The 12,238-nt window shown below is 53.4% G+C and overlaps 1 protein-coding gene across 19 annotated transcripts in view; it reads right to left on the reverse strand.

Annotated features, from left to right (window-relative positions):
- Window positions 1-8,628, reverse strand: part of LRRFIP1 (LRR binding FLII interacting protein 1) — a 124,872-nt gene extending 116,244 nt beyond the window's left edge. For 8 of the 19 annotated variants that reach the window (XM_075529239.1, XM_075529228.1, XM_075529225.1 and 5 more), the window contains exon 1: window positions 8,461-8,624. In XM_075529239.1, the coding sequence (XP_075385354.1) occupies window positions 8,461-8,556 (96 nt within the window). In that variant the 5' untranslated portion in view covers window positions 8,557-8,624. Of the gene's footprint in view, window positions 1-8,460 lie in introns of all 19 variants that reach the window. The other 11 variants (XM_075529230.1, XM_075529220.1, XM_075529226.1 and 8 more) reach the window with 7 other exon arrangements.
- Window positions 8,629-12,238: the final 3,610 nt, after the last annotated feature.

Raw genomic sequence — 12,238 nt, forward strand, 5'->3', positions numbered from 1 at the left:
AGCAAGGAAAACCAAGGACAAGAAGATCCAGAAAGAAATAACGCAATTCAGAGAGCAAAGGAAAACTCCAGGAAACAATCCCTGCAAAGCCGTGATGACCGCCCTCGGCAAAAAGGCTGGACAGGAGTAAATCCAGGAAGGATGCTCTATGGGACCCGTGAAGTCTCACCAGGAGACGGAGTGAGCAAACAGGGCCACAAGGAGTCCCAGAGAGAGACATCAGAGAAAAGGGAGGGGAGGAGAAACAACCCAAGACTGTGTCCCAGAACTTTAAGATAGCTGTTTCCAGATTACACGGAGCTCAATGACTGCGATGAAAAACGAACTACAAGCAAACACCCAGAGCACCCACGATACAGATTAGACCCTAAAGGAGTATAGAGCACACACGCACGGACCACACACGATGCTGGAGACTCCAACACTAAAGTCCTCACAGCAATGTGGGCTCCAGAATAAGATGGGAAAACCCGCTAAGGTTTGTGATGGCATGTATTGGACAGTTTTTATACATATTATTATATATTAAAACTTTTTTTTTTAAACTTAAAGATATCTGTCTAGGGGAAACAATCACACTGATCGATGCATACCCTCCACCCAAGGGAGATGGACAACAGAAACTGTGGATGAAGGGAGACAGCGGTTGGTGTAAATATGAAAATATAAATAATATGAAAATATAATTTATCAAGGGGTGGGAAGAGTGTGGGAGGGAGGGGAAAAAGAGGAGCTGACACCAAGGGCTCAAATAGAAAGTAAACGTTTATAAAATAATGATGGCAACATATATACGGATATGCTTGATACAATGGATATATGGATTCTTGTAAGAGCCCCCAATGAGGTGATCTTAAAAAAATACTTGTCTATTTTATTGAATGGTGATAGTTGCTTGGTTCCATATCAAGCATGTGGAATGTTATATTTGGTCCATGTTATCCCATACTGTTTTGACTGAGGGGTTCTGCTTGTCTTTGTGCTCATGCAGGCAAACCACACCTTCCCCACACGACGGAAGCATCTTATATCCATTTTCTGCACGTTGCTTTTTTTTTCTGTCAACAATATATTTTGAATGTCATCTCATAAACATTTTCATACAGTGGAAATTTGTTTTTAATGAAGAACTCTATACCCAGCCAAACTACCCAACTGAGTGTAAGGGTAAGAGGAGAACAATTTGAGACACGCATGCAAACACTCGGAAAATCTGTTCCTTCCCAGCAAGCTGCCGAAGGATGTGCTTCAGTAAAGTGAGATAGTACACCAAGAAAGCAGACAAGGGGGAGAGGGGATCCCACACAAAGAAGTGTCACAAGGAACTGTTGGCAAAGGGAGTGGAAACCACAGAAAACCCGTATGACAGTGAGAACTGAGAGGATCTAGAGGACAGAGGTCCCCAGGAGGGCGATGTCAGGGAGAATCAAAGGAGGTGATGGATGACCAGATCTGTTTGATTGTGCAGAAGATGATCCTTTGAAGAGCTCTGTTGAAATGTTTGTGAGGGATTAGTGAGAGCTACGCCAGAAAATATACAAACCAGAAATGATTAAGCCAGAAAAAGTAAAACCTTATACACAGAAGGAATTGTTACATTGTACACTACTTGTCCCTGGAATCAATACTGTATCCACAATCAGCAGTATCATTTCCATCACTGCCATTCACTGAGCAGTTACATTGTGCCGGTCGTTATAAGAGCGCCTTTTTCTTCCCTTTCCCCAGGAAGCATCTGCCCCTACAGCTACCTTGTAAGAAGGATATTCTTTAATTGTCCCCATCTTAGATATGGGAGCTGGAGTGCAAACGGGTTAAGAAAGGTGAGGTAAGTGGGAGAACTAGGATCTGAATGCAGGGCGTACCTGGCACTCATCCTTCCAACCAATCTCTCCGTCTGTGTGTGCTTCTTGAGCTCAGACCCACGGGGCAACTGCAGGGCGGTGGAGATGGGGAAGAAAAGTCGGGGAGGCAGGAGCGGCGTCTACAAATGCCCAGTCTTCATCCTCTCACACCGGAAGGTCATATTGCGATTGGTAATCAATAAACAGTGTGCGTATTATTTATAAATCGAGATACTTACCCAGGTCACTTAGGACCTCATAGGATATTTAGGAAGTTGGCTTTTACTAGTGACAAGAGACACCATTGGGGCGTTTTAAACCAGGGAAGTGACATGACTTCACATGTTTGACAAACTACTGATGATGCAGTTGTTCTTGGAGATCAGTCTGAGAACAAGGGACATGGATCTCACACACACACACACACACACACACACACACACACACACACACACACACTTACTCTGAGGATGCTTGCTCATTCTTTCATCTTTTAATTTTTATGTCATCAGTTATGTGTTTATATGTGTATGCATACACTTGTGTATAAATATTTATACACACATGCATATACGTGTACACACACATGACTGATAAACTAAAGCTTAATGTCCAGAAGACGGAAAGACTGAAGGGTCAGGCTGAGCGGAAAGCTGGGTTCTCTGCCATGAAATGCCAGCCTGGCAGCTCCGGGGTCAGCTGGGGACAACAGTCCCAAGGATAGGAATCAAGTCAGCTTGACCAGAGCAGAGGACACTGCCGGGTGTAACTCTTCATGGGAGTAGAAAACCTCTCTTTCTCCAGAGGAGCAGCTGGTGGTTTTGAGCTGCTGACCTGGTGACTTGCAGCCCAACACATAACCGCTATGCCACCAGAGCTCCTTGCTTCAAAGATACTGAGAGCATTTTTGACCCATCGAAGGCAGGTGGCAACTCTGCACTGAGCAAGTCTGGGTGCCATTTTCTCAAGAGCCTGGAGGCGTGGTGGGTTATGTGTTGGGCATAACAGCAAGGTCAGCAGTTTGAAACCACCAGCTGCTCCTAGGGGAAAGACGAGGTTTTCTACCCCAATCAAGAGTCACAGTCTTAGACACCCCCAGGGCCGTTCTCCAGGGCGTCCTAGAGGGTCACTATGCATTAGAATCCAACTCAGTGGCCGTGAGTTGGGCTTTGGTTTGTGGTGTCCCATGTTGGTCATTTCCCCACAGCGCACACTTCATGGTGACAGCCTGGTGTCAACCTCACTTTTACATGCACGGGGACACCAAGCGACGGGTGTAAACTCCACACCTGGAATGACCTGAACGGGGTGTGCTGTGGGCCTCACACGCTGTGGTCGTTACAGAATTTCATGTCACCTTGAAGATATGTAAAAGGGCAGGGGTGGTATCCAACCTGTCCATCGGGTCACAGTCTGATGTGCCTCCTTATGGGCGTGGCCTTCTCATTAGGAGGGCACTGGGGACCTCCCCTTCACTCTCCGCCTTCACCTTTCTGCTGGCTGACCCTGGTTGTTACCAGAGCCCTGCGATGCGTCCACAGGCATTGGACCCACAGGACTGCATTCTGCGTCACTGCACGTGGCTGTGTGAGTCTGAAGAGGGACTTATGGACCAGTATCGGACTTATGGACTGGGCTGGGATGCTTTCTTGATAGACAATTACTTCTTGACATAAAGCTCTCGCTTACTCACATAGGAGTGTCTCTGGGTTTGTTTCGCTAGTCAACCCAGCCCAACACAGGGACCAAGTCCCCACCTCTCCCCTTCCTCCCAGCCCTCTCCTCCCACCCTGCAGCGGAGCACACTGGTGACAGGCCAATGAGAAAGAACCTAGTCCCTCACAGTGCAGCCTCAGGAACCCTGGTGGCACAGTGGGTCGAGTACCAGGCTGCTAAGCACAGGCGGGCTGTCTGGACCCTCCGGGCGCTCTGAGGGAGAAAGGCGTGCCAGTGGGCCTCATAATGAGGCCAGTGCTGGAAGACTGAGTGGCCAGTGTGTTTGCTTGGGCTTTGGTGGGCTCTTTCTGTGTGGTTCTGCCTTCTCGTCCATGCGGAGGCCCGGCCGCTCAACCTATGACTCACTGCACACCCATCTGGCTGACTCCCCACAGACCAGGGGTGGGGAACATCTTGCCCATACACCATAGAAGGCCCTCAGCATCATCACCCTAGTGAACACTGCTGGCTCCCCAAAGAGAAGCAAAAAAAAACCCCAAAAAACAAAAGTGAGTGAACACAGTGTCTGACCCGTGTGGCCCGAGGATGATGCCATCAATAACCAGAGTGTTCTTGGCAGAAAAAAGGTTCTAGACAGACAGAACTGTGGGGTGGGGCCAGCAGGCTGTCCAACTTAGATTTCTTACAGCGTCTCCAGCTAGAAGATTCTAGTTGGGAATCAGGAAAACAGCCCGAGGCCACCGGCGGCAGTGCCTTGAAGGCTGGTCTTGGCACCTTCCTAAGGCCGCCAGGTGGCAAGGCAGAGTGTGTGTCTGGGGAGGAAGCGCTCAGGGAAGACCCTGGGGGTGGGGGCGGTTTGTAGATAGAGAGGGACATCTCACGAACTTCGCCTCTTCCCCAGGTCACAGCAGACCCTGACGGTGACTGTAAACTGCGGGGAGCGCTGGAGGGTGCCGTCCCTCCACGGCCCCTTGACTCTATCCTCTGTCCAGCCTTGGGCATCCACAGGGGCAGGCTCGTGTGAGTGCACGGGGGACCACAGGAGCAGCCCATCCAGGTGGCTCTCAGGTGAACGCCTGGCTGAGCATCATCTCACCTGAGGCCAGAGGCTGGGCTCCAGGTCAGGGCACCACAGGGCTTGCCCACTATAAAAGGCCCTGAAGGAGTTGGCTTAGCACCCTGAGGATGGTGAAGAGAAGGTTCTAAATAGAACAGATTTTGGGGACCGTTCTGTAAAACGGGGTTCCCTGGAGGTGCAAACGGGTGACGCATTGGGTTGTGCGCTAAAAGGTTAGTGACCAGCTGTGTGCTACTACTCCCCCTTTACTTCCAAGGCTCCGCAAGCCAGTTCCGAATGCGGGGGGCTTAGTTCACGGACGTGCCGAGGGAGAGAGACACAGTTCTCCCCAGACATGGGCAGCCTGAGGCGCAGAGCTTTCTGACAACATCTTGTCTGAACCCCACTAAGATGAGCTGGCGGGAGCAGTCAGCTTGCTTGAGTGCCTCTGGGGCACGTTACAGCTCTGTTGACTACAAACCGCAATTGCTGCCGCCCATTAGTGTTTCACTGCAAACCCTTCTGTTTCCTATGCCAGTCCCCAGAACCCGCTGTTCTTGCTCAGTCCCAATTCATGGTGACCCCACCTCTCAGAACGTAGCACTGCTCCAGAGGGTTCACCAGGCCTTTCTTCTGCACCCCTGGTGGGTGGTGTGTTTGAAGCACTACATCTTGGGTTCCCTGACGGCTGCAAACTACTTTGGCCTTTAAGGACAGCCAAGAGGCTTGGGAAGGACAGCTAGCCTGCTCTGAGACTATCCCGCCTCCATGAGCATCCCACTCTCCCCCACTCACACCAGGCTAGAGGGACACCAGCCCTGGCCTTTCCCTGGATCTCAGTTGAGAATTCCCCAGCACCCTCTAGGGTGCATGCTGCTGGACATCTGACGGGGTCTGCTCCACCTGGACCACTTTCTCAGTGGGCCTTACTCCTGCCCAGAGCCACCACCTCTGCCCCCGCCAACCTCCTGGTCCCAGAGGCTGGCTCAGGGGACACATGGTGGCTGTCAGGAAGGTATGTGCTTTGTTTCCTAAAGTGCCACCTGGAGGGACAGGCACAGAGTGCTCTGGCCAGGCACTTGGAACGCAACCACTCTGCAGAGCACAGCACAGCAAGGAGTGGGAGGAGGTGATAGGACCAGGCTGCCCACCCAGGGGTCTGTATTCCAGGTGTCTGTGGGGCCAAGGTTTCTGCCACCTGCGGCCAAGTCCTGCTGACTTCCCTCAAGAGCAGCAAGGAGGACCTGCTATTCACCCAGTGCTGGGCTACTCACCCCAGGCACACCTTTCCTCCGCTCCTGCCAGCCCCTGGGAGTAATCAGTCACCATTTTAGGGACGGATGGGCTGGGTGCGTACCTTCCCTGGGGCCATACAGCTGGTGACACCTGTGCCGTGGCAACCCCCAGACCTGGCATCAGAGTCTATCTTTGTACTTGCAAGCCTCGTCCCCGGGGATGAGAGCAGCACAGGTCCCTGCTCAGAAGAACCTCAAGGCTGCCAGCCTGGGGAGAATTCCGGAGCCCTTACTCTGCGTCTATTTTTACCAAAGCCCATGGCGGAGAAGAGCAAGGCTTACAGAGCCCTCCCATTCTTCCCATTTCCTGCCCCGTCACCAGTGACCTGGGGCCAAGCCCAGGATTCGTCAGTGATCTCTGCCCAGCCAGCAAGTGCTGGTTGGGTCTTATGGGCATCTGTAACTGACCGTCTCCCTGGGGGCGGGGGCGGGTCATCTTCAAGCTGCTACATTTAGCAATGACTATATTTAGCCCACAGGAGGGGAGGGCTGGTGATGTGTTTCTGAGAAACCTTTGGAGTGCAGTTTCCTGCGCTGTGAGTTGGGGCAACTTGAGGCCGCTGGGTTTAGGAGGCCCTGAGCTGCATAACCCCATTGAGCAATGGCTGCGTACTGAAAGGCTGGCGGTTCAAAGCCACACAGGTGTGCCTTGATTGACTTCCAAAAGTTCTGGGCCTTTGGAAACGCTGTATGCAGTCTACCCTGCTCCTCGTGGGCCCCCAGGAATTGATTACAACTGGTGGTTAGCCAGCGCTCTCTCACCTCCTTTGCTTAGTCATTGACAGCCACCACCTGCCTGGCCCAGCATTGAGCCCTGAGACACAAGATGTTGGTGTCACCTTGCATTCAAAATAAAACCAACCCCAAATTCACTGCCATTGAGTCAATACTGACTCATAGCAACCCAAGAGGACAGGGAGGAACCGACTCTGCAAGTTTCCCAGCCTGCCACTGTGCATGGGGGTAGAAAGGCCCCTTGTGGATCTCAGCCCAGCAAATGCAGAACCATATGAAAAATGATGGGGGCAGGGCCAGTTTGGGGAGCTGCTATGCCAGGGCTCGAGTGGGCGAGTGGAGCCAGTAGGCTTTGAGGGATGAATAGGAGTTTGTCTGAAAAGTCTTCGCCCTTCTGGTGCACAGAGAAAGGAGTCTTTATCTGCCCCAGCCAACCAGTCTCGGCTGATGGCCTTGCGCCCACGCAGCACCATCAGTCCTTACAGCTGGGCAGGCAGGTGCACCTGAGACCCACTGCAGTGTGGAAGCCCCTGGGGCAACCGGACACAGTGGGGTGACCCCCGACTCACAGTGACCGGGTGTCTGAGACAAAATATGCTCCACTGGGCTGCCATTTTATGAGTCTGTCGCCAACCCTTGCTTCCGCTGCCCTTTCAGGTAGGCTCAAAGCCCCGGCCTTTGGGTTAGTGGGGCGTGCAGGCTACGCTGAAGACCAGAGACCCCTGCAAAGATGGATGGATGGAACGAGACACGGTTTTCTCTGTGAGGGGCCCTCCCTGCGACAGAATGGAAAGGTGCCTCTGGTTAGGTGCCAGGCTGCTAACCTTAAGGGTCAACCGGCCAGACGGTTGCTCTTTCTCCCACAAGCCACTGAGTCAGAATAGAGTTGATGGCAGTCAAGGTGGGCTCTTTTGGATGCTTAAGGGAACAGGTCCTCAGGTGTTCCTCTGATGGATGGGCTTCCAGCCTTTGTGAGTGGCTGAATACTTAACCAGCACACTGCCAGGCTTCCCTAACCAGACCCCCTAAGTATGTAATTGCTGGAAGCGTCTCTATGTGAGGGCGAATCCACAGGGCACCCATACCCCGAGGGCAGGGACCCTCTGCAGCGGCAGAGCATCAGCGATTCCAAGGCTTCATTCATGCACCCGGCACGCAATCCCCAGGGACACCAGGCTTCACAGCAAAGAATGACGCCTCCTTCCTACGCAGTAGCCCGGATGGAAGCCCTGGAACTACGGTCCCCACGTCACTGGACTCGTTAACCCCGGGGTGGAATCCACGTGGAAGGAGACACCGCTGGGCTAACCCCGGCCTCACAGTGCTCTCCCAGGCTCCGCACCGCCCACCCCCGTGCGCCACCACTGTGAGCTGCCTGCATAACAGATTCGCCCTGAAACTTAAGGGAAATCCGCCCCTACCCCCTCTGTATCAAGTCGGGTCCAGGACAGGGCTCGCAGTGACACCCCCCCTCCCCATGCCAGAGCTGCCCCTGCCGTTACAAACAGGAGGCCCTACAGAGGCCCTGGGACCATCTCGGCTGGGCCATGTGGCCACTCCGCTGACCACCCTGTCCCCAACACCCCATGCGGCACGACTGCCTCCACTTTCCGGGGGCGGCCACCCGCGATGTCCCCAGCCCGGTCCACGACCCGCAGGGTCAAGGCGTGGGCGGGGACAGGGTCGTCGGCCTGTGCCCTGACAGAGGACGTGCCAGTCAGGAGGCCGGGCCCAGCGCTCAGGGCCCCGCAGCGCCAGGCAAAGAGACAGATAGAAGAACGGATGGACAAGCGGACGGGGACGGACACTTGCAGACCGACCCTGGCGGCCCCCGCCCCCCCAGCGAGCTCACCTCGCGTGCGATCAGGCTCAGCGCGTCGTCCTCGGCGGACAGCCGCTCCCGCGTAGGGAGCCGCTTGCGCCCCGAGCCCTGGGTGCCCATGTCCATCGGCCGCGTAGCCGCACTGCCGCGGCCCCGCTGCCCGCCCGGGCCTGGCCTCGCCCCTCCCTCCGCCGCGGCGTCATGGCGTCAGCGGGCGCGGGGACGCGGGGACGCCGGGGGGCCGGGGGCAGCAGGAGCCTCTGGGGAGGGAGCAGGGACCGCGGGGATGCCCGGGCGCCCGAGACGCGGAGGTGGGGGTTGGGGATTGACTCTGGGGGTTGTCAAGGCCAAGGGTCCACCAAGGGCGTGGGGACAAGGCGACAGGAGTCACCGGGTTGGTGTCGGGGTGGGAGTACCCCTGAAGACCCGGGGCGCTGGGCGCGGTGGTGGGCGGGGCTGGTGTCCTGGGCCCTGGGAAGCTTAGATCCACAGGTACTTGGGGCCGCCCCCCCCCCCCCGGGGCGTGGGAACCATGGAGACACCTGGGCAGTGCATAGAGGGTGCAATGGGTGGGGAGGCGACAGGGTCTGAGGGTATGCCTGGAAGCTGGGAGGATGAAGTGGAAGCCCAGTCTGGGGTAATAGGAGACACTGGGCCCTGGGGAAAGCAAAGCGCACACCCTGGAAGCCCTGGAAGTGGGTGGAAAGCTCGAGGGCTGGAGCAGAGCTTGGAGACCTCAGTGACTAGAAGTTCCTGATGGCAGGCAGGGGCTGCAGAATCTAGGACAGTCACGCTGAGCTGTCAGCTGGCAGATCAAAGCTGATCTTCAGGGGCTGTGGGCATGTGGGAGCTGGGTGGGGTGGGGAGGAGTCGCAGGGCCTGGGGCTGCTGGGGTCAGGTAGTGCTGAGGGCTGAGCACAGGGACTCAAATTCAGACCCACGCCCTAGGTACCAGCAAAGTGTGGGAAAGAGGCCCTGGGGCATTGGAAATCAGGCCCCCAAGGCCCAGCTGTGTGCCTTTGCTCAGCCCTCTGAATAAAGGGTGATGGAGGGCACACTCCACGTTGGTGTAGGCTTTCACCCTCCTTACATGCCTGTCCCCACCTCCCACCCCTGGTCTGCCTGCTCCTTGTGCTCCAGACACTTGTCACTTCACTTCTGTGCACTCAGCAGCTACCCAAGTCTGCTGCATCCTTGTTGTCACCACTGGGAAAGGATGGACTTACTTGAGCTCTCCCAAGCTCACCTGGGAGCATGTGCTAAGGTTTACAATGCCCTGGTATCCCAGGGAGATGCCCAGGGAAGGTTCGCTTGCTGTGTGAGTCAGGGGGAGGAAAGGTGTGCCTAGTGACTGTTTGTGGCTTGGGGAATGCTCCAGTGTGGCCAGGCCCAGGGACCCAGGTCAGAAGGGGCAGGAGGGCAGCGGTGGGGGAGGAGAGAGCTTGAAATGAGTTCTCCGGAGGAAGGATGCTATCCCTGTGTGGTGGCCCATGATCCTCTCTCTCCAAAAGACAGTTCCCCAAACAAGCAGGCCATTGGCCCTCCCTGAATCCCTCCCATGTCATCCTTTGCCTGCTTCCCTTCCTACCTGAACCCCCGACAATGACGGGGTAGTTCAAGTCAGGAGGTAGAGACGATGTAGTCCACATATACCCCAGAGCTGTCTCCAATCCTGGTACCAAGACCTTCAAAGAAACACAGAGGAGGTTCTGCAGCCTACTTGGGTGAGTGACCACGGGGTCCTTAAAAGCTCATGAGCAGCCATCTCAGATGCAACCACTGGTCTCTCTCTGCCCAGAGGAAAGAAGAGAGATGGAAATAGAAAGTCACATGGAAACAAGTAGTTCAATGGACCCCACACCCTAAGACCAGAAGAACTAGATGGTGCCCGGCATACACTTACCAACGGCTCTGAAAGGATCCCATGGGAAGGCTCTGGATAGAGCAGAACAATGGGGCATAAAACTCAGAATCATCAATGAGATCCTGCTTCTTCAATGGATAGAGGCAGGTGTGAACACACCCCTGTGGTCGTTTGAGATCCAAAGGGGCAGCATCTACTCCAGGACCAAGTTCAGGGTTTGGAAAGAAGGTGGGCAGGGAGGCAGTGGTCAATATTTCACTTACCTCTCCTTGTTGTTTAGGAGAGACTTGAACTTAACTGATTTCCTGTTGAAGATTGGCTATAGCGGTCTTAGCCTTTCCAAGGGATGGTGATAACAGCCCGGATAGATCATGTATGGGTTTTTTTTTTTTTTTTGGTAAATTTAAGATGTCACCCTTTACATGTTCTAAATTAGTTAATTTTTATGTCTTGGATTTCTGCTTCTTGAGTGGCGTCCCATGCTAGGTCTGAAAGGCTGATGACTGTGTCTGCTATTATTCCTAGTGATAATAGGTTCCTAGATTCCCCTGGCAACGATTGCCTGGGAATTTCAGGTAATTGGACATCTCTAGCGTGTTGCCTACACCAGGGAATGTCATTTTTAACTTTGAAATCTTCAATGCTGAATTTATATTGGATTCTAAGTAGTTTAGGTCTGACATAGACCAGTTTGGCTGGTCAAAGATGGGTAGGGATGCTGGCGCTGTTGAAATGGATGGAGGTGGATTCACACTGCCGTCGGTCCTTTCTTTCCTATAAGGTTCTGTGGTTAGACAGTGAGTTTGACTGAAGCATCCTCTATGTATGATACCCGGTCCAATGCTATTACTTGGTATCTGGCAACTGTCCCAGGATAGCGGTTTGACCCAGATGGGTAGTGTAATGTCTCTTTTGCCGAGTCTCCTGTGTTTAATTGTCCACATTTCTTTCATCCATTGTACTCCGTCGTACAGTAGCAATGGGATGTTGGTGTCCCCATTTATTTTGATCCTCTTGAAGTCTGATGCGAATCCCCAGTCGTTCCACCAGTTGTAAGTTCGTTTTTGAATTTTTGTGGAGGGGTCGGTATTTTGTAGCCAAACCTTAGGTCTTCTTCATGGCATGAGAGTAGTGCTGGGCTGGCCCTATAGCTGCTTAATTATATGGATTTCCTCAAAGGCCGCACCACGTGTGAACGAAAGTTGTGGCCCTGTCTGGAAGAGAGGCTTCCTAGACATCTTCTACGTCCTTTCGTATCAGTATCAAAAACGCCTGCCGTAAACGAAGGCCTTCCCTTGTCATCCCTGATGTCCACGACTTGGATGTTGTCACGCACACTGTTCCCATCAGTAAGTGTTAGGGAAATTTGGCCATGGCCTGGAGTTACCGCTGCGGATAGTTTCAGATTTGTTCCTGATAAGCTGTTGTCCTGCCCCCAAGTGTGATTATTGTTCCATTTGTCTGTCCGATTGTATAGGTTACCATATACTATGTATCGTGCGATTACTTCCACGGGATATCTTGGGGATTTCCAATTTTCAGGCAGTGGGGGTGTTTTGGGGGGCCATTGACAATTATTAAAATACAGGTCCATGAGTCCAGATTTAATCTTAGTTTTGTCTATTTCAGCTCATAGTTTAACAGGGATGTTCAGAGGGGCACCTGTGCCAGGTGTCGGAATTGCCTAGAATAAATTCAACACTATGGTCAACGAGGGCATCGGTACAGACATGGCTGATGTTGCACACGCGTGGTTGCCCATAGGTTCGTAGTAGGTTTCTGAGACGTCATCTGCGCTATGGTCTGGCTCCACATGCGTGATGATATGGGGTAGAATTTCGGTGGTCCAGTTGTAATAATACGAGTGCTCATTGTGGTGATCTTCAGATAAAAAGACCTTGTCCTTATGCAGTGCAGGACATCTGGTGTCTCCAGGTATACAAA

The sequence above is a fragment of the Tenrec ecaudatus genome, chromosome 13, assembly GCF_050624435.1.
Source record: "Tenrec ecaudatus isolate mTenEca1 chromosome 13, mTenEca1.hap1, whole genome shotgun sequence".
Lineage (NCBI taxonomy): Eukaryota > Metazoa > Chordata > Mammalia > Afrosoricida > Tenrecidae > Tenrec > Tenrec ecaudatus.